At 35.8% G+C, this 22930-nt stretch overlaps 1 protein-coding gene and 1 non-coding gene across 2 annotated transcripts in view; both read left to right on the top strand.

The window, feature by feature from the left end:
* The window catches only part of CDC73 (cell division cycle 73), a 129955-nt gene that overhangs the window by 10721 nt on the left and 96304 nt on the right, over positions 1-22930 (top strand). Inside the window, exons 4-10 of the mRNA XM_001167188.7 lie at positions 2893-2955; positions 3039-3091; positions 5587-5675; positions 9331-9547; positions 15369-15467; positions 17797-17875; positions 19873-19937. Of these exons, the coding sequence (XP_001167188.1) occupies positions 2893-2955; positions 3039-3091; positions 5587-5675; positions 9331-9547; positions 15369-15467; positions 17797-17875; positions 19873-19937 (665 nt within the window). The remainder of the gene's footprint in view (positions 1-2892; positions 2956-3038; positions 3092-5586; positions 5676-9330; positions 9548-15368; positions 15468-17796; positions 17876-19872; positions 19938-22930) is intronic.
* Positions 4006-4085, top strand: MIR1278 (microRNA mir-1278). The gene has a single exon (NR_035628.2). It is a non-coding gene; the product is annotated as a microRNA mir-1278 (primary transcript).

Raw genomic sequence — 22930 nt, 5'->3', positions numbered from 1 at the left:
TTCTTTCAGAGATGGGGTCTCGCTACATTGTTCAGGCTGGTCTTGAACTCTTGGGCTCAAGCAGTCCTCCTCCCGTGGCCTCCCAAAGTGTTGGGATTGCAGGCATGAGCCACTGCGCCCAGCCATTTTTTTTTTTTTTTAATCAAAGCAAATTTGATTCTTTGGAGCAGTGTTTCTCTAACTTTTTAAGTGATGAGAATCATATGGTTTGAAAATAGTGGTTTTTTTGTTTGTTTGTTTTTGGCTTCAGAAGATGTGATATAAGGTCTAAGATTCTCTATTCTTAAGCATCGCAGGTGAGCCTGATAAATAGGCTAGTTTTGGGGAAGCGCTTTAGAGCAAATGATTTTTCTTTTTAGAATCAAAAGTAGAGTTGCCCTTTATCCATCTATGTCATTTCCTGTAGATTTTTTTTTTTTTTTTGAGAAGGAATCTTGCTCTGTCGCCCCAGGCTGGAGTGCAGTGGCGCGATCTTGGCTCACTGCAAGCTCCGCCTCCCGGGTTCATGCCATTCTTCTGCCTCAGCCTCCTGAGTAGCTGGGACTACAGGCGCCTGCCACCACGCCTGGCTAACTTTTTGTATTTTTAGTAGAGACCGGGTTTCACTGTGTTAGCTAGGATGGTATCTATCTCCTGACCTTGTGATCTGCCTGCCTCGGCCTCCCAAAGTGCTGGGATTACAGGCGTGAGCCACCGCGCCTGGCAGTTTTTATAGGACAGAGTTAGTCACTAAGCGTACTGCTTTGCCACTTTTTAAAAACTGTTAATTTAATAGTTTAATGAAAAGGTTGAGCAAATATTAAGACCGTATTCTTAGGAAGACATAATAGCTAAAGATGTTGGTTCTTAATTTATACATTTAACATGGTCTCAATAAGAATCTCCAGTTTTTCTTGAGGTAGGAATAGAACTAGACAAGGTGATTCTAAAGTTCATTGGCAAAAGTAAGCATCCTAAAAATTTGTAGAAGAGCATTGAGAAAAGGCTAGTCATTCTAGAGAACTTAAAACCCTGATAATTTGAAACAACTAAATGACTAGATACACTAATAAAACAACTTTATCTGTTAGGTTAGAAATCTATATGTGAATTTAACATATGATTAAAGAGACATGTCAAGTCAATGGGAGGAAGGTGGGATTATTCAGTTACAAGCTGATAAAAGTAGTAAAGTTCTGTATTATAAAAAACAAAAGACATGACAAACTGGGAAAATATGTTAATATTTCAACTCATCACAGATAAAGGGCTAATCTCACTAATATATGAAGGGTCCTGGAACTTTATGCATAAAAGACCAAACACTCTATGGATTATGTCATAAAATTCACAGAAAAGGTGATAAAATCATGAAAAATGCTTAATATCATTTATAATAAGAGAATTGCAAATTTAAACTATACAGAGATAGGATTTTTTTTTTTAACCTGATAGAAAAAAATCTGTAAGTTTGATAATATGCTCTGGTGAAGCAATGAGAAAACAGATATTCTACTATATTGTTGGTTATAATGTTAATCAGTGCACCCCTACACCCCCATTGAAGAATTGGCAGCAGTCTAACATTACAAATTTAACATAGAAATCCTGTGTCTGGAACTTTATCCTAGAGGTATATTTTGTTTAGCTTTTTTACCAGTTGTGAATAACTAAAAATTACATGTGTAGGGTGAATGCTAACTTTAAAAAAACTTGCCATTATATATAATATCTATATGTACATTTATATATTTATGAAAACTTGTGACTTTATATTCATATATTATTGTGCCATTGTTCGTAACAACAGAAGACTAAAATTGAACAGCTCATCAACAGGGACCTAGTTAAATAAATTGTAGTTAGGCCATACAGTAGAGTACTCAGTAGCTATAAAAAAATGGTTAAAGAGGGCCGGGCACAGTGGCTCACACCTGTAATCCCAGCACTTTGGGAGGCCGAGGCGGGCGGATCACGAGGTCAGGAGATCGAGACCATTCTGGCTAACATGGTGAAACTCCGTCTCTACTAAAAATACAAAAAAATTAGCCGGGCGTGGTGGCGTGTGCCTGTAGTCCCAGCTACTCGGGAGGCTGAGGCAGGAGAATGGCGTGAACCCGGGAGGTGGAGCTTGCAGTAAGCCAAGATCGCCACTGCACTCCAGCCTGGGTGACAGAGCGAGACTCCGTCTCAAAAAAAAGTAAAGGAAATGCTCTACTTACTGATATGGAGGGTTATGGGAGATAAGTTGTTAGGTAAAAAAGAAAACAGGGTTCAGAACAGTATGTTTAGTATGTCACCTTTTGTATTAAAAAGGGTAAAAATAATTTTGTATTTCTCATATCTACAGAAAGAAACTCTAGAAGGATATATAAGAGACTAGTTGGCTGCATAGGGTGGTGGGAACTAGGTGAATGGGGACAGGTATACCCCTTTTTGTTGAGCCATTCAAAAATTAAGTAATTTAATTTTAAAAATAATTTAGTTTTTTACCAGTTGTGAATAACTAAAAATTGCATGTTTAGGGTAAATGCTAACTTAAAAAAAATCTTGTCCATATATATGTGTGTGTATGTGTGTGTGTATATATATATTTATGTGTTTACTTATACCTTTTTAGGTGTCTGTGTTATGACATTGGAGCATATACTTTGAAGCAACTAATTTCAGTCAGATCATCTCAGTAATTTGTAAGCTAAATTGTTAAAAATAGTTTGTCCTCTTAGAGACTTTCTAGTATAGATTAATCTTTTAAATAACATGTTTTTGCAGAGCTGCTTTAAAACTGAATTTTTTACCTAGAGAAAATCACCATATAGAAGTATATAAAAAACCTAAAGCATTTCACTCGTAATAATACCCAATATATATGTTGAAATAGTAATCCTTACGTGAATCTTTTTATGTCTTCAGCAACATCGGCAAGTATAGACAGAAGCGCTCCCTTAGAAATAGGTCTTCAGCGATCTACTCAAGGTATGTCTTGTTGCATATTTATATTGAACTTTCAGAAGCCCATTCCAAAACTACACATTTATTTACTTCTCTTTCTTTTATAGTCAAACGAGCTGCAGATGAAGTTTTAGCAGAAGCAAAGAAACCAAGAATTGAGGTAAAGAAACTGTATTTTAAACATTTTTATTTATATTGTTATTGAAATTGGGATTCTTTAGTAACAAGGATTCTTTGATTGCAGTAACCTGAGGAGCTTTTTTTCTGGAAAAAATTTTGTGGTAGAAAGAACAATTGATTAATAAGTAGCTAAAGCTATAGTTTTAGCTCTCTCACATGCAAGCTATGTGATGGACAAATCATTTTATTTTCTTTGCTTTTATATTCTTATGGATGAACATATTGGCTCAAGGGTCAGAATTCTTTTTCCTTTCTGTTTTTTTTTTTTTTTTTTTTTTTTTTGAGGCAGAATCTTTTCACCCAGGCTGGAGTCCAGTGGTATGATCATAGCTTATTGTAGCCTCGACCTCCGGGGTTTAAGTGATCCCCCCACCTCAGCCTCCCGAGTAGTTGGGACTGCAGGTGCCTGCCACCATGCCCAGTTAATTTTTGATTTTTTTTTTAATAGAGACAGGGTTTTCCATGTTGGCCAGGCTGCAGAATACTTTCTTTATGAAAGGCCAGATAGTAAATATTTTAGGCCTTATGGGCCATACAGTTTATGTTGCAACTATTTTACTTTAATATTGTAGTGTGAAAGCACTCATAGACAATACATAAATGAACAGATGTGGCTATGTTTCTGTAAAAAACTTCAGAAAACAGATGGCGGGCCAGAATTGGTCTTTGGGATGTAGTTTGCCTACCTTTGAAACAATGTGTTATGGGTGCTTGCTTTACTGCTCAGAGCTGTGAACATGAAGTACTTACTACTTTAATGTAATCTTAATTAAGGATATTCTGAGAAATGGATCTGATATTTTTAAGAGATAATGATGATAATTGATTCATTGTTATTGCTCTATGCTATGTGTTATTCTAAGTACTTTATGTGCATTAACTCATGTAATCGTATTTGCTCATAGATGATATGCATAGTACTCCCAGAACTCATTAAGTTGGTAGTACTGTGCATATCATCTATGAGCGAATAGGCTCAGACAGAGTGAGTTCGTGAGGTTTGAAGAACCAGTTGGAACCTTGGCAGTCTGGTTTCTAGCCATTCCGTTATACTGGGTATAAATTTTGTGGCAGTAAAACTGAATATTTCCCCTTATATGAAAGGAGATTGTGACCTGTGGTAAACAATGTGTATGAATTTAGGGATACCATTTATTTGATCTCAAATTCCTGGCCTCAAGCCTTCTGCCCACCTCGGCCTCCCAAAGTGCTGGGATTACTGCCATGAGCCACTGCGCCCAGCTCAAGGGATGCCATTTATTTGAAACAATCTGAACATCACAGTCTAATTATTTGAAAAAATTCAACATGGCAGAAGTCCTAGTTTCCTGGGATTCCAGTAACTTAAAAAATCAGCAGGAAATGGCATAATACATTTTTTTCCAAATCATTTGTGGGGTTGAAATGTGTTACATAAACAGCTATGGTTTTCAACATTGGTTTTCAGTTCAGTGTATGTCTTTTGAGGATCTATAAGGAACTGTGCTAGGAAAGAGAAACTGAGGGTAGAGTTTCTGATTTAATAAAAATCTAGGCTGCAGTTATCTTTAAAATCAGTAGTAAGGAATTTGAGAAATCTGGGCTATATCTTTATTGCAAATGGAAAAAGTTGGATGCATTTGCCAAAATATTTTTGCATTTATTTCAGCTGATTTATTCATTTTAAGATTTTTACATGATAGATTAATAATAGGACATGAATTGGAGCCCAACATCTTTTTGGATCTCTAGAGTATGCTGATGGTTTTTATACAGTTTTGTATTTCATTAGTCATAGTCATTGACTCTGGTCCTCAGTTTTGTTATTTGTTGAATGTGGACATTAAACTGGATCAGGGTTATCAGATTTTGTTTTGTTTTTAACCAACTGCTTTTCAGACTAAATTTTACTTGACATCATAATATATGAATTAGATAAAAGCTGAGCTACCAGGGTTGAATTTCAGGCAAGGTCTTGAAGTGGCCCATGAGGCGTTTAGTTGGAAGCTTCTAACGTTCTAAGGACCATCCTTTGAAAACCTTTAAGGTTTTCCTCAGAGCATTTTGATTAGTGCTAATGGATTCAGGACCTGTAGCAACAGATGAAAAAAAAATGGAGATACCAAAATGAAATTGTTGACTCTGGTGAAGGCTTGTCATAACATTTGGTTATTAACTTTCTCAAAAAGATGAGTTTATTTGTTGTGTCTTTCTGAAGAAAGTCAGCTATGATATGGGAAGAGCACTTAATCATAAAGAAAAAAGTAGCTAAGCAAGTTTTTCCTAAGCTTTTCGATGATTCCAGTCTTAAGATTCAACATATATTTATTGTTATTATCTTTATGTAGCCAAAAGTAGTCTTGAAGTTGGCCTAAAGACACTGATACCTAGAATTGTAGAGGTAGGAAATTTGGTAAGGAAAAGTTACATGTAGCGTTTTTTCTTCCTAAAAGTTAAATAAAAATTTTAAATGCATTAACCAGTGGTTATTTCCAGGATGAAGAGTGTGTGCGCCTTGATAAAGAGAGATTGGCTGCCCGTTTGGAGGGTCACAAAGAAGGGATTGTACAGACTGAACAGATTAGGTAAGAATTTTTTTTAAGTAGAAAGTAGGTAGTTTAGATATATGTAAAAGTATAAGGAAAAGGAATATTAAAATGCTCTCCACATTTACATTTACCTCTTGGATTCATTTTATGCCTCTTTGCTCTTAAGTTCGTAAGAACATGTGTGGGGATTGGAAGTCATTGTGTTTATCATGCTTTTTGAAAAGTCTTCTTGTTTCTATTACCATGTTGGTCTTTCTTTTTAAAAATTGCTTTATAAGCTGAGAAATTCATTTTATGTTACCTCTTATTGATTACGTACACCAGAGGTCAGCAAGCTTTTTCTGGAAAGTGCCACATGTTAAATATTTTTAGCTTTGAAGGTAATATGGTCTCTTGAAACTACTGAACTTTTGTGGTGTGGGGAAAGCAGCCATAGACAATACATGAATGGATGGGCATAGTTTCTTCACTTTTTAAAAATGTTTTCATTTTTCTGGATTCCAGCTACTCAAACTCTACTTGAAGTTGTTTGACAGCTCACTTACATTCTTTTCTTTTTTTTGGATTCTTTTCTATCTGTTTATATTCTTTTTTGAATTATGTTTGGATAGTTTCTGTTGTATTGAACTTTAATTTTTTTTTTTTTGGAAACGGAGTTTCACTTTTTCACCCAGGCTAGAGTGCAGTGGTGCGATCTTGGCTCACTGCAACCTCTGTCTTCTGGTTTCAAGCGATTCTCCTGCCTCAGCTTCCCGAGTAGCTGGGATTACAGGCGCCTGCCACCACGCCGGGCTAATTTTTATACTTTTAGTAGAGATGATGTTTTCACCATGTTGGCCAGGCTGGTCTCAAACTCCTGAACTCGTGATCTGCCCGCCTTGGCCTCCCAAAGTGCTGGGATTACAGGCGTGAGCCACCGCGCCTAGCTGAACTTTAGTATTTTTTTCTTTGACAGTTCACTTACATTCTTCTCTTTTTTTGAATTAACTTTCTATCTGTTAAATTCTTTCTTGAGTCCTTTTTGGATAGTTTCTGTTGTGTTTTCAACTTTACTTAATTTTTTTTATGTAATTCCATGCATGTTTAGTCTCCAGCATTGTAGTTTTCATCTGAAGTTTGTTTTGCTCTTTTTTTTTTTGAGACGGAGTTTCGCTCTTGTGACCCAGGCTGGAGTGCAGTGGCGTGATCTCGGCTCACTGCAACCTCTGCCTCCCGGGTTCAAGTGATTCTCCTGCCTCAGCCTCCCGAGTAGCTGGGATTACAGGTGCATGCCACCATGCCCGGCTAATTTTTGCATGTTTTGCTCTTTTTTAAAAAACATACCTACTTCATCTTTTCATTTAGCTTGTTGAAATATAGAACGTAGTTCTTGTAATTATTTTCATGCCTTGAGATTGATTGATATTTCTCCTCGTTCTGCTTTATTACATTTTCCTGCTTTATTACATGTCATGTGATCTTTGCACACCAAACATCGTATATACTTTTTACCTTGTTGAGTGCTAGATATTGTTATATTTCCCCACATCATCTTTAGCTTTTTTTTGGGACACAGTTAAATCCCTTGGAAACAGTTTGTTACTTTTGGGTCTTGATTTTAATTTATCTGAACATTGGTCAGCTAGGGTAATTATTCCCCACCCACTGAGGGAAGACCATTCTGAGTACCTAATACCTCATGAACGTGAGGTTTCATTCTGGCTAGTGGAACAGGCACTATTCTTCACTTTGTGTGACCACTAGGCATTATTCTGTCTAATCCACTTGGGTGGTTCTTTATTCAACCTTACATAGTTTCTTCATATTTGTGCTAGTCAGAATTCTGCTGGGGTACGTGAGGGGGATCTTCTGTGCAGTTCTCAGGTGTTCTGACCTATGAATTCTAAACACCTTGGTCTTGCTGTAGTCTCAGCTCCATTTCTTCTTATCAGAGAATCCTCTCAGCTCTACATGGGTTCTCCTTCCAAGGCCATGTCTTGGAAACTTACAGGCAATAAGCTGAGGCAGTCATAGGGCTTACCTTGTTTGTTTCTCATTTGTTAGGGAATTACTGTCCTTCATTGCTTGATATCTAGCATCTAGTAAACCATTGTTTTATGTATTTTGACTGGTTATTTAAAGGCTGGAGGGTTAGTCTAGTCTCTGGTACTTCATCTTGGCTGTAAGTAAAAATTCTGTGTTTCAAAGTCCATTGGAGGCTTGATTATAGTTTGGAGAAGTACGGTAGTCCCCCATCCACCCTCTGGGGATATGTTCCAAGACCTCCAGTGGATGCCTGAAACCTCGGATAGTCCTGAACTCTAGCCAAGGAGTGCCAAGGTCACCTTGTCGTTTAAGAGAAGCACTTTGGCAGTGGCATATGCGAATTGCTAGCATCACTACTCTTGTGTTTTGGGGCCATTATTAGGTAAAATAAGGGCTACTTGAACATAAGTACTTTGATGCTGCCATAGTCGATCTGATAACCGAGATGGCTATTAAGCGACTAACAGGCAGTGTATACAGTATGGATACATTGGACAAAGGGATCATTCGTGTCCGGATATCCCAGGCAGGTGTCCCAGGCAGGACAGTACAAGATTTCAGCAGGCTACTCAGCATGGCACATAATTTAAAACTTACGAATTATTTATTTCTGGAATTTTCCATTTAATATTTTGGACTGTGGTTGATAGCAGGTAACTGAAACTGTGGAAAGCCAAACAGGAGTACTGTATTTGAATTTGGCTTAAGGTATGCTGGTGTGCTTTAGATTTTAAGGGAAATTTGCACAGTATTACACAAAATGCATCAAATGCCAGATGCATATGAGCACTACTATAAAGTACCTTCATACCTAATCTGAATAAAATTAGAATACTGTATAATACTACTGTATTTAAACCTGCAGGAATTTTTGTCCTTTTTCTAGATTTTGTGTAAACATATTTCAAGATTTTCATCTTGTGACTAAAGTAATATTTTTGTCTACTGTTATTAAGGTACCCAAACACTTTTTAATTCTTCTTCTCATTTTACATGATAAAAGACACTTTGCTTAAGATGATCATTTTATGACATGTATACTTTCAGTGTTGTCTTTTTTTATATTTCTGCAAACATAGTCTCTTTCAACTATTTTGCCTATTTGAAAATCAAGAAAAGGGAAGAAAAAGAAAACTGTATAAAATATGGCTTTATCTTCCAGAGATTAAAGGAGTATGTTTTTGTGGCATATAAAAGCCTGTCACTTAAATTATGTTCTGCACTATGGCATACAAGTTTGAAACCCTGAAATAAATTTCAAGGAAAACCTAGGCTTTGAACTTTCTGTAGGATGGATTTTTTTACCTTCTTCCAAAGTGGCATCTGTGTGTGTGTTTAATTTCCATAGATACAGAAAATATAAAGAAAAGCACCTATATTAATGAGTCCTGCTTTTTTGTGGGGAAGAGATGAAAAACCATGAAGAATTTTGTTGCATTGATACTTCTAAGAAATTACTAATTTGTTCTTAGAGTAATATCTCGACATGAATTCTTTATAAAAATTTTATATAATTGCAGAATAGCAAGTCAGTCTTACAGATAAGAAAACCTTAATTATTGCCATTTAAGTGTTTTTACCAGAAATTTATAAATGTAACAAAATATATTTATGATACACTCCAGGAATGCTTGCTGTGAAAATTTAAAAAAGAAATTGCTTTTAGGTCTTTGTCTGAAGCTATGTCAGTGGAAAAAATTGCTGCAATCAAAGCCAAAATTATGGCTAAGAAAAGATCTACTATCAAGACTGATCTAGATGATGACATAACTGCCCTTAAACAGAGGAGTTTTGTGGATGCTGAGGTAGATGTGACCCGAGATATTGTCAGCAGAGAGAGAGTATGGAGGACACGAACAACTATCTTACAAAGCACAGGAAAGGTAATTAAAATATTTTACTCATTCATTGGAGTGAGAGAGAGAGAGAGTGCATTTAATCTGTGGTTATAGAATTGGTTAAAATTTGCTTTTAGGTGGAAGTTTCAAGTTTTATCTCTTTGAAGGCTCAGTAATAATGTAGATTTCCAGATGGCCATTTTTACCATTCCATTCTTGAATATGGTTGTTAGACATCAGAGATGCTGATGAAAAAGTAGGAATCAAAATGCAAGCTCCTTCACAGATCATTTGCAAATCAAAGAATGGCCCAGTTTTCCTGTTGAGTCATTTTTGCTCAAGCCTAATAAATGGAATAATATTGATGGCAAGTTCTCTGGTTATTAATGCCATCATTATTTTTTTTTCTCACATGGTAGAGAACTTATGGAAATCTGTAGCAAACATTTATTGAGTATATTTTACACACTATATTCTGTTGTGTGGGTATAGCAGTTTTTTCATTAGCTCCCTATTAATGGAAATTGTTTTCTTTTGTTTTTGCTCCAAAGATTGTGCAATTTTTCTCCCTTTCTCTGTCCTTCCTTTCTTCTCTCTGCCCCCCTCCTCCTTTCTCTCTTTCTCCTCCCGTTTCCCTCTCTTCCTCCTTCCCTCACTTCCTTTTCCCTATTATGAATAATGCATTAGAAAACATTGTTGTACATGTACCTTTGTGTGTTTGTGTGTATATAGCCAAAGGATTAATTCTTGGAAACAAATTGCTGGTTAAAGGAGATATGCACTTTATATTTTGAAAGATAAAAATCTGAAATACTGAATGTCCAGTATTTTCATGGATCTCCAAAAAGAGGATGCATTTATCCTGATTTATGTACTTTCATTTGTCTTTTCCTCTTTAGTGCCTCAATTTTCTCTTAAATGTTTTCTCCACTGATGCACAGTTGTTAATAATGATGATCTAGTAAGAATGCTGAAGTGTGCAAAGTTACTTGTGAAACTGAAATTTAACATTGTTTTAGGCAAATTGGTTTTGATTGTAGAATTTTGGGATTTTAGTCTTAAATTTACATTGCTACTTTAGTAGAAATAAAGCTATGAAAAGAGTATATGAAGAAAAGAATCATTTCTTTTTCTTTTGTACTTTGACTTGTTTTACAAAGTACCTAAGGTTGAGATTAAGAATCATTCTCCAGAGCTTAGAATTATAGAGAAATCTGAGGATGTGAGTAAACTTCCATTTTTGCTATTTACAATAAAATGACTTGTTGATACTGATTTTCACTGTCTAGCATGGCTAATACTTGAGAAATATTGTGACTTACGTTGATCCACCAGTGTTCATTAAAATAAAAAAATCTCAAACTCATAGTAGAAGAATAAAAACAGGTGATATACCCTATCTAACTTTTAGACCAAACATTACTTTTTCAAGTAACTGAAGTGAACAGTTTTCTTTGAGCTCTAGGTGGCAGGATTGTACCATCATTTCTAAACTTACTGATTTAATATTGTTGGTACCACTATATCTTTTAAAAAAATAAGTTAATAAAAGAATTGTTTTGTAGCTAGGCTTGCCTAAATGAGTATTATTAGTATTAAAAAATAAAAAATACTTTGATAGTCTTTCTGTGTATTGTTTTTATCTGGTAAACTCTAAAAATACTCTTAGGCAGGTGAGAATAAAAAAATACCCTTAGGTACTTAAAGCCCTGTGGGTTTTAGATAGACCTTCATTATTACTAGTTATCAGGGTTTTCTTATTTTTTGAGTTTCAGGAACAAAAGTCAGGTTCAAGATTCATGAGAGGCTGGGTGCGGCGGCTCATGCCAGTAATCCCAGCACTTTGGGAAGTCGAGGTGGGTGGACCAGTTGAGGTCAGGAGTTAGATTCCAGCCTGGCCAACATGGTGAAACCCTGTCTCTACTAAAAATACAAAAATTAGTCGGGCATGGTGGCATGCGCTTGTAATCACAGCTACCTGGGAGGCTGAGTGAGGAGAATTGCTTGAACCTGGGAGGTGGAGGTTGTTGTGAGCTGAGATTGTGCCATTGCACTCTAGCCTGGGTGACAGAGTGAGACTCTGTCTCACCAAAAAAAAAATAAATAAATAAAATTTCATGAGAGGTATAAATATGTTATTATTTTTGCAAGGACCCCAAATAAAGCAACTTGATTTTATAATGCCATTTAGAAAACCCACCTTTACACTTACATAAATTAGGTGAAAGGTTTATACGATCTGAAGAGAAACATGTATAAACTTATATAAATTAATATATGTTCATCATTGAAAAACTAATAAAAAGGAGATCACTAGAAGGAAGATGTTAATCACCTGTAATTCTACTGCATAGTAGATTGATGATAATATTGATTAATTCTTCTTTATTTTTAAAGTAGTGAGATTTGCTTTTCATATATTTTCAACTATTTTTTATAATAAGACTAAGATTTTATGTGCATTTTTCATTGTATTGACCTTTGCAGTGATGGTACACAATAAATGGTTGGTAAAACTGCTGGTCATGGTGTGAATCAAGGCAATGGCACTTAGCCATTGTGTTCTTTACTCACGAATGTCCTTGATGACGTTTTTAAAATTTATGAATTTTGTTAAATCTTAACCCTCAAGTGTGTCTTTTTATTATTTTGTGTGACGAAATTGGAATGTAGAAAGCACTTCTGCAAACATGATGGTTATTCTCATCAAGAGACTTGTGCCATTGTGTGAAGTATGAACTGAATCAACATTTTTTTATTTAAGTAACTGTTATTCAGACTTGGTTATTTGGCAGACTTTTTTTTTTTTTTTTAAATGAAGGAAATAAATTTGTTCCTTGAAGGAAAGCAGCTGATAGTATTTGTTGCCAATGATAAAATGACAGCTTTGGTGAGAAAATTAGAATTTTGGGAAGTTTCTTTATGCTGCTGTCACCATAACACTTTTCTAATTCTTTTTCCACCCATAAGTAAAGAAACAAGCAATTTTCTAATTCTTAAAGTCTTCTAGTGAGTCTTTTACAAATAATATTAATAAGTATAATTTGTTGATACTGTATAATTAACCATGTTAATATTTGGAAAATGTGCATAATTCAGTGATTGATATTTTCCGGATGACCAGTGAATGCTGTCACAAATCATGCATGGGTAGAAAGTTCATTTAAAGTGCAAGGAGACTGATGGATTTTAAAGTACCTATGCAAAAAGTTTATGGATGTGGTTTCCATGTTGCATTAACCTTTAAGAACCATTTATTGCATTTTGGTATGATATCAAAGAAGACTATCCACAGTTACCTGAAAAACTACTAGAATATTCTTCCCTTTTCCAGCTGTTTGTGTGAGGATAGATTCTCTCGGTATTCTTTGACCAAATAAGATAGCACATTTATGACCAAATAAGAAAGCACAATAAATGTCGAATGTAGAAGCTGATCTGAGAATACAGCTGTCTTCTATTAAGCCAGAGATTAAGGAAATTTGCAAAAATTTAAAACCTGCCACTCTTTCTTGTCATTACTTTTATGCATTTTGAAAAGTGATTTTTCATGAAATATGCTATTATGTTTACATGGAATCTTGTTTTCTTATTTTTAAAAGAATTTAAATTTTTTTCAGTTTTAATCTTTAATTCAATAGATACTGTAGTTCACACAAACTTAAAGCTCTTTGGGGTGCTCAGTAATTTGTAAGAGTGCAAAGGGGTCCTGAGACTTATATTTGCTGCTCCAGAGAATTATAGGAACTAGTTAGCACTGCAACTGGTATAGTGATAATAGTTATGTTTCAAGCAGCCTCTCATTTTATATACGTATTTATTTGTATAGTATTTATTTAACATCTACAAACTAGGCAAGTGCTAAACACTGACCAGAGGTGCATTGGTCCTAGCTCTCACAGAAGTTATACTCTTGCAGAAGTCAATATTAAATAAGGGGTAATTATTACGTACATTATAGGGCAGACACCCAGCAAGGGCAGTTAACTTAGTTGAGAGTAAAGAGGAGTGATACCTAAAGAACAAAAACTAGTGAGGGAGGTGAGAGGGGTAAGGTGGGAAGAGTGGTCCAAGCCAAGGAAACAGAGTGCTTTGTTTAAAGAAGAGAAATTATGTTGTATTTGAGGTTCATGAGGGCAGTGACCATGTCTTTTTTGATCATCATTGTACCCAAGTGCCAAGCAAGGTGTTTAGCTTAGTGTAGATTCTTACTACATATTCCTTCAAATGTTAAGTGATTGATAGGCAGCATAAGAAGAGCCCCAAAGGAACTGTCAGACATTAGGGGTAAAACCAAGAGAGAGTAGCATCTCAGAGGCCAAGTATCTTTGTCTGTTTTCTGCTGCTGTGGATATCACAGACTGGGTAATTTATGAAGACAAGAAATTTATTTCTCACATTTCTGTAGGCTGGGAAATCCAAGAGCATAGCAGTGGCATCTGGTGAGGGTCATTTCATGGCAGAAGGCAGAAGCAAGCAAGCAAGCAAGCAAGCAAGCAAGCAAGCAAGCAAGCAAGCAAATGAGACACAGAGAGAAATGGGGCCAAACTTACTCTTTCGGGAATCCGAGCCCACTTTTGCAATAACAACATTAATCCATTCGTAAGGGTGGAGCCCTGTGACCTACCTAATCACCTCCTAAAGGCTCCACCTCCTAATACTATTAGAATGGAATAAAATTTCAACATGAGTTTTAGAGGAGACATTCAATCCATAGCATGAAGGAAGAATATTTCATGAAGGAAAGAGTCGTCAGATTAGTTAGCTGTGTTGACTTTTGATCAGCATGTAATTGCATTGTGAGTTGAAGAGCATTTGTATTTGTACTTTCCAACTTACACATCTTTGAAAAGTGTACATTGACTTCTGATAGTATCTCAAAACTCATATGTAGCAATCTGAAATTAGCACTGGAGTTTAACAGGAGGATGTAGTAGTTGATTATTTTTTTTTTCTGAACTAGAAGCCTCTTTCGACAAATATATTTATATTTTATTTAGATTTTTTTTTTTTAGACGGATTCTTGCTCTGTCTACCAGGGTGGAGTGCAGTGGTGCTATCACGGCTCACTGCAAGCTCCACCTGCTGGATTCACGCCATTCTCCTGCCTCAGCCTCCCGAGTAGCTGAGACTATAGGTGTCCACCACCACGCCCAGCTAATTTTTTGTAGTTTTGGTAGAGACGGGATTTCACCGTGTTAGCCAGAATGGCCTTGATCTCCTGACCTCATGATCCACCTGCCTCTGCCTCCCAAAGTGCTGGGATTACAGTCATGAGCCACCGTGCCCGGCCTTATTTAGATTTTAACTTGCTTTCTGGTTATATATTTGAACAGATGCAGAATATGAATACATTTGTAGCAGTTTTTTTTTCTTTTTTTTTTTGAGATGGAGTCTCGTTCTATTGCCCAGGCTGGAGTGCAGTGGCATGATCTTGGCTCACTGCAAACTCCGCCTCCCGTGTTCACACCATACTCCTGCCTCAGCCTCCCGAGTAGCTGGGACTACAGGCACCTGCCACCACACCCAGCCAATTTTTTGTATTTTTAGTAGAAACGGGGTTTCACCTGTGTTAGCCAGGATGATCTCCATCTCCTGACCTCGTAATCTGCCTGCCTTGGCCTCCCGAATGTAGCAGTTTAAGTAAAATGAAAATGATGAAATGAATACCGTGGGATTTACAATAATCAGTCTCTGGATCAATATCTTAGTAGTGGTTGGTTTTTACATATGTGTATAATAATGATACCTTATGACATATGTAGTAGGGAAGAATCGATAGTAAGATAACTTAGTCTTAAATTATCAACTAAATTTACTATTGTATATTTAAAGTGGGCTTAATTAAAATCCATTTATATTTTAGAATTTTTCCAAGAACATTTTTGCAATTCTTCAATCTGTAAAAGCCAGAGAAGAAGGGCGTGCACCTGAACAGCGACCTGCCCCAAATGCAGCACCTGTGGTAAGAATGCTTTACTGCTTTACAGTAATTTTAATGAAGTTGCCACTTATATTGCAGTGTAGTAACGTTGAAGACATCTTCACATTTTAAAATCAGTGGATTCTAAACCTTTTGCTCCTTTAGAATATCTGAAAGATGTGAAAGCCCTCCCCAACATTAAAAGTTACTTACTTCAGCAGTAATTCTTAACTGGAGCAGTAATTCTTAATATACCTGGGTCAGAGTCTGAAAAAGGTTAATTAGGGAAAGCCCTCTATTTATTTTAGGTAAATTGTGGCTGGCCTACTCATTGTTGCTTGGGACAATTGCTAACCATTGTTAATAACATAAATCCCTGTTAACTCCCAGTTTGGGGTTCTTTTTGGCATTGTATCTATTACATCTTGGTGAATGTATTTCTCTTGATCACCTGCCATGCTGTCCTTTAATGGTACCTCCATTTCAGCTGCTCTGAGAGTTGGCTGCCTTCTCTTTGAAGTGCCACTTAAGGCCCTCCCAAAGTAAATTTCATGTATGACATATAGCCTATATTTAAATTCAAACATCCTCTAATTTTGTTGAAAATCCTTCCAGCTATTTTCATATGATTCAACAAAGGAATAAAACATACAAATGAAACTGTTTCTATTTTCTGCAATAGAAAATAGAAGATTCTATAAATAGAAAATTTATAATTTTTTTTTTTTTTGAGACAGTCTCACTCTGTTGCCCAGGCTGGAGTTAGTGGCACGATCTTGGCTCACTGCAACCTCTGCCTCCTGGGTTCAAGCGATTCTTCTGCCTCAGCCTCCCAAGTAGCCAGGATTACAGGTGCATGCCACCCCGCCCAGCTAATTTTTGTATTTTTAGTAGAGATGGGGTTTCGTCCTGTTCAAGACCAGGCCGGTCTTGAACTTCTGACCTCAGGTGATCTGCCCACCTCGGCCTTCCAGAAAATCTTCTATATTTTTAAAACTCTGTTTCAAGTTTTAAAAGGCACATTGAAATGTATTAGAGTACTAATACAGCCTTTGCAACTACTTTGTAGTAGTTTTATTTGCTCATGAAATTGTTGGAATTTAACTTTTAAAAATGGTAGGCTTTTGTTGATAATTAGATAAATACTTTTAGTTGACTCTCCATCAAGTACTTAGTGCCTTCTATTAGGAAGTCTGCTAATGATCTTGAGATACAATAGTGAGAAAGATTATAGTCCCTACTTTCTTTGAGCTTATAGTCTAATACAGCAGTCCCCAACCTTTTTGGCACCAGGGACCAGTTTCGTAGAAGACAGTTTTTTCATGGACCAGGGGGAGGTTTTTGGAATGAAACTGTTCCACCTCAGATCCTCAGGGTTTCGTTAGATTCTCAAACGACCATGTAACCTAGATCTCTCAGCAGTTCCCTACTTATTAGATGTTTTTTTTTTTTTTTTAAAGTAGTGGAGTAAGAGCTATGATGGCAAAGCACAAGGTACTTAGAATTATGAATTGGTTGACATTTTGAATAGCTGTTGATAGGAAACATGTCAAACCTTAAAACAGTTCTACCATTTGTGACTGATTATTCTTTCTGTATATTTTATAATCGTTAGAATACTTGAAGGTTTTAATGTTTGGCATTTGACTATAGAAGTATATGCCTAGTGTGAAGTAAGCATATACTTATCATTCTTGATAGGTATTGATAAGTATATTTTATTTGGCATAATATTTGATATAGAATCCTATCGTAATAAAATGAAAAGTATTTCAGTCTTCATGAATTTTCCAAGTAGCTTTGGGAATATTCCTAAATATGTGTTTTTAGTTTGTTAAACATTGTGAGTTTTGATAAAGTATTTGTGATTAAATAATGCATCATTAGACTGACAGCCTTTTCTAATTATTTTAAAAAAATACGTCTTCAGTCTTACTCTGTTTATAATGGATTAATCATCATGGCTTTCATGTTTATTTAAGGATTAATAATTTGGGTTTTTTTGTTTTGTTAAAACAGTCATAATTGCAGGGAAGAGTATTATGTCGTAAAGGTACTTTAGCCAGGTATGGTGGCTCATGCCTGTAATCTTAGCACTTTGCGAGACTGAGGTCGATCACCTGAGGCTGGGATTCAAAACCAGCTTGAGCAGCATGGTGAAACTTTGTCTTTATAAAAAAATAAAAAATTAGCTGAGTGCGGTGGTGCATGCCTGTGGTCCCAGCTACTTGGAAGGCTGAGGTGGGAGGATCACTTGGGCCCAGGAGGTCTTGGCTGCAGTGAGCCATGGTCATGCTACTGCACTCCAGCACATTAAATAAGTGACATTTAAAAATATTAACAAGTAACTCATAATTAATTTTTTTTACAGGATCCCACTTTGCGCACCAAACAGCCTATCCCAGCTGCCTATAACAGATACGATCAGGAAAGATTCAAAGGAAAAGAAGGCAAGTTGCTTAATTCTTATCTTCCCCTTAGTGTGGTTGTGTTGAACTTGAGAGGCAGTGTGGCCTGATGTTTAAGGGTAAGGGTTGGCAAAGTAATGTCTACAGACCAGATCTTACCCACTGCAATTTTTCTTAAATAACATTTTGTTGGGACACAGCCACACTCATTCATTTATGTATTTTATATATGGCTGCTTTGACTTTGTGACATCAGTATTGAATTATTTCAATAGAGACTGTGTAGCCTACAAAGCCTAAAAATATTATCTGGCCCTTTACAGAAAAAAAGTTGGCCAACCCCTGGTTAATAGCATGGATTCTGGATCCAGATAGCTTATGTCGTAGTAACTTTTTGTGTGAATTTTAATGTTACTTTAACTGCATTCTGCCTTAATTTTCTCCTGTGTGTAATTAAAATGTTATTATAGTGCCTGTCTCTTATCGTTATTGTGAGTATTGGACTGGTTAATAAATATTGAGTTCCCAGAATAGTATCTGATATGTAAGTAAATTATCTATAAATGTTTGCTGTTATTCATACTGCTTTTGTTTTTATATAATTTAAAGTAGAGATTCTATATGTTAAGTCATTTTTCCCAAGTTATAAATGTGTATGTACATTGAGAACTTGGAAACAAATTTTGAGCAATGATGGGAGGACTTACTTTGTGATAGTCTACGTGGTATTCTGGCTAATGCAATAACACCATTTCTGCAGTTGTGAGGTGAGACTAATGTCAGTGTAACTTCCTCTTGGGATCTTCATTCATCATGACTTGATTCATGAAAATATTAGGTAGAAGCAACTGGAAGTTAATGATATTTTTAAGCATAATCTGAAATCTTCATTTAAGTTTTTTTTAAATGATATGTTGCCTTGATGCAATGAATTTTGTGTGCTGACTTCATTCAGTTGTTAAAGGCATGCACTGGATATGTGCCATAGAAAGACTACGTCCATTCTTTCATTATAATATTCAATGTTTTTCTTGAGGAATGAATTATATAAAGCAGAGGTTGGTAAATTACAGCCCCCAAACTAAATATAACCCTCCATGGGCCAAATTGGGTTGCCCCCAATTGATCACATATATTGTTTATTCTGCTTTTGCACTAAAATACAGAATTGGGCAGTTGTGACAGATTTTAAGGCTTGCAATATGTTAAAATATTTGCCTTTACAGAAAGGCATATTGGGATTCTGTCCTGGCACTCCAATCATTATTTACAACATTGCTTTCTATAAAATATGTAATATGGTTGATTGCTGTAGCTCACACCTGTAATCCCAGCACTTTTGGAGGTGGAGGCAGGAGGATTGCTTGAGTTCAGTACTTTGTGACCAGCCTGAGCAACATGGCAAAACCGCATCTCTACTAAAAATACAAAAAAATACCTGGGTGTGGTGGTGCATGCCAGTGGTCCTAGCTACTCAGGAGGCTGAGGTGGGAGGATTGCTTGAACCTGTGGAGAGGGGATGGGAGAAGAGGTTGCAGTGAACTGCAGTGCCACTGTACTCCAGCCTAGGTGACAGAGTGAGACCCTGTCTCAAAAGAAAAAATATATATGTATGTATGTATATAAAAATAAGTATATGCCTTATGACTGAAACTTTGGAACACTACTTTTTATAACTTTGGGTCTTTTCATGGTATTAGATGCTTTTAGTGGTACTATCATTGAGTATTAGTAGTAAGTAATTTGGGGTTATAAAGTATTCAATCTAATTTTTGAACATAATTGCAGGGATAGTCTTAACCAGCTTCTATACAATAGGCTTGCTGGTCTGTATTTAATGTATTAATATTTTTTTAACCTAGAGTCCTTTTTAAAGTTTTTATCTTCACAAGTCCGTAATTTAATTTTACATGGTAGATTCAAGGCTTTGTATATTATTGAACCATCACATTCAATGTAGATTATTACTTTAGATTTGTTATAGGTCATAAGATACATGATCTATAAAATCTTAACAATAAGCCTCTTTTTTTTCATAGAAACGGAAGGCTTCAAAATTGACACTATGGGAACCTACCATGGTATGACACTGAAATCTGTAACGGTAAGTTAATTTGGCTGTAGATGTTCTTTTGTTCCAGGGATTTTATGTGAGTAGCACATGTTGAAGTAAATCTTTAGTCTCTCATATTTTTTATTTCAAACATTTTTCTTTATTGATCACTTGTGCTGATTGATCTGTGTGGTGTATTATTTGATTCATGGGTATCCTGTTTCATTTTTCTTTTCCTTCAAATTAAGTTGAATATATGTAAATAAAAGCTGATTTGATTAACTTGCAAGTAGGGCAATGCCACCTGGTCAGTATTTAAAGCCTTTAAGTTATGAGGTCAGTTTGGGAGAGCTTTTTCGCATAATATCTTTTGTTTTTATTTTTATTTATTTATTTATTTTTTTGAGACAGAGTCTCGCTCTGTCGCCCAGGCTGGAGTGCAGTGGCGCGATCTCGGCTCACTGCAACCTCCGCCTCCCGGGTTCACGCCATTCTCCTGCCTCAGCCTCTGCGAGTAGCTGGGACTACAGGTGCCCACCACCACGCCCGGCTAATTTTCTTGTATTTTTAGTAGAGACGGGGTTTCGCCGTGGTCTCGATCTCCTGACCTCGTGATCCGCCCGCCTCAGCCTCCTGAAGTGCTGGGATTACAAGTGTGAGCCACCGTGCCCAGCCTTGTTTTTAACAATGTAATGTCTTTCGCTCTTTAAAGAGATGGATTATAGTGATTATAATGCTTACAAAGTATGTAATTAACAGAACTAAATACTTGGGTATCTGTGAATACAAGCCTTTGGTTCATGTTTAGCAAACTTTCTTTTTTTAACCTCCTAAAAATGGTTATTTCTATATATTCTGACCAAGCCATATTTAACACTTTTAATTTTTATTTAATGATTGGACTTGGTGATGTAGAACAGGAATTCTATTAACCTCATTTTGCATATTTATATTCTAGACCATTCTACCTTTTATACTTTTATTTATATTCTAGATTATTATACTTTTAAAATACTATGCGTGTGTATTAAATAGAGTATACTTAAGACACTAATACCAAACTTTTGTCTTTGCTTGTGAATCATCAGATCTTTACGGACTCTATAACATGGAATCATTATATATGTGCTGTGGTTTCTCAGAACTAACATATAACTTTATATCTACGTGGGCTTTTACATGTTTTACTCACTCATTTCCAAAAGCAAATAGCAAGTATAGAGATCTGATTTTAAGTTTGTTTTTTTCTGGACTTCAAATTGGGATTGGATATCAGATATTTTGTTAATATACTTGTTTTTAAATTGTCATCAGATTTGTTTTTGTATTATTAAATTATGTGTAGATTAATGAATTCATTCAACAAATACTTATTGAGCATTTGTGTCAGATCCTGTTCTTGTTGCTGGTCATACAGCTGTGAATAAGACAGATGAGCCTTGTTTAGAGAGAGAAGTCAGAGATACTTCTCTCAGGAGGTAACAGTTGAGCAGAGAGACTTGGATAGCATTCCTCTACGTCAAGGCAGGGATCAAGACTGAGGTCCAGTAGAGCAACAGCAAGGAGGCCAGTGTTGCTAGAGTTTGGAGAACTAAGGGAAAAGTCATCAGGGATTAGATACTCCCATCTTATGCGATCTGCCTGGTTCTTCCTGACTTCAATATATAATTCATGGCTGAAGATTTAGTTTAAATTCTTATGTGATTTGGTTATTGACATCTTGGGAACAGAACTTGCCTACTAATCATTTCCCTAAGTGCGACAGAACTTGCCCGCTGATCATTCCCTGAGTGAATTAGTCGTAGAATGAAGTTGTTACCCTTGGGGAGCCATCAAAGTAAGTTTTTTGTTATTTTTGTGATTGTTGTTTTTACTTTTCTCATCCATCCCTGTACCTCTGAAATGCCATGAAATGGTTTTATTATCTGAGCTTCTTTGCAAGTAGTAAAATCTGTGATGGGTTTTACAGTGATGCTTTGTACAGAGCAGTTTTTCTAAAATTTAAGGATAGCTTCTTTATTGATCAGTATGAGAATGATGTGATTCTGCGGCATCATCAGAGACTGTTCTAAATATACTGAAAGAGGTGAATTTAAGCAATATACTGAAGTATACTGAAAAGAGAGGTGAACTTAAGCAAATTTATGCTGTGTGATTTTTAAAGAATAATCATGAAAAAGGCATTGTGTAGGAATGCAACAGAAAGACTAAAAATGGTTAAATTGCTGATAGTTATATTAATACCCAGTTTGAATCTCTGTGTTGCTTGTGATCTGATTTATGCAGTTGTTAGAATTAATACATAGAGAAATTTGAACTTGAAAGCTTTGAAGTTCTCAGATAATTATTTTTTAGTTGTATCTCAGACTTACGTTTTCAATTTAATATTTTTTTCTCTTCTTTTCTGCTTTGGAATTACTACCTATTTGTGAGCTTGTGAGTTGCACCAACTTTCTACCTTATTCTCCAGTCAAGAAAGTTTCTCCTTTATAATATCCACCCAGACATACAGTGATGTTAAATATATGTTAAAAGGCTTTGCTGCCCAGATGTAACTTCCTTCCTAATTTATGTATAGTTCATTTTTGCAGCCATTGTTCTCCAAGGTTTTGATATGCCTGGTTTTGATGTACATAGTTAATAAAATTAGGATCAGTCTATGTATCTTTTAAGTTAAACATCAGATTTCTGTTATATGCAAGACTAAATTATGCAGATGGCTAGAATATTTTTATACAGATAATTTCCTATATATATATGTTGTAGAGAAGGATATGTTTTGATAATCACATTTCATAAGAATCATGGGTTAGTGAAAGTTTTTATAGAAGTAAAGGCCCCAGGGAGAGTGCTTTGATAATATTTTATGAAAGTAAGAATTATTCAGACTTATAGCAACAGAAACCCAGGTATCTTTAAAGTTACAAGTTTGTATAGTTGGGTTTCTGGTTAACTTTTGACTTAGGCCATGAAATACGTTTCACAGTAAAGATTCCAGAGGCCCAAGCCATAAAATTGTTGATTTGATAGATAACTTTTCCAAG

This window comes from Pan troglodytes, chromosome 1, assembly GCF_028858775.2.
Source record: "Pan troglodytes isolate AG18354 chromosome 1, NHGRI_mPanTro3-v2.0_pri, whole genome shotgun sequence".
NCBI classification, from domain to species: Eukaryota; Metazoa; Chordata; class Mammalia; order Primates; family Hominidae; genus Pan; species Pan troglodytes.
The sequence above is the reverse complement of the archived record's forward strand: the minus strand, read 5'-3'. Positions and strand labels throughout refer to the sequence as shown.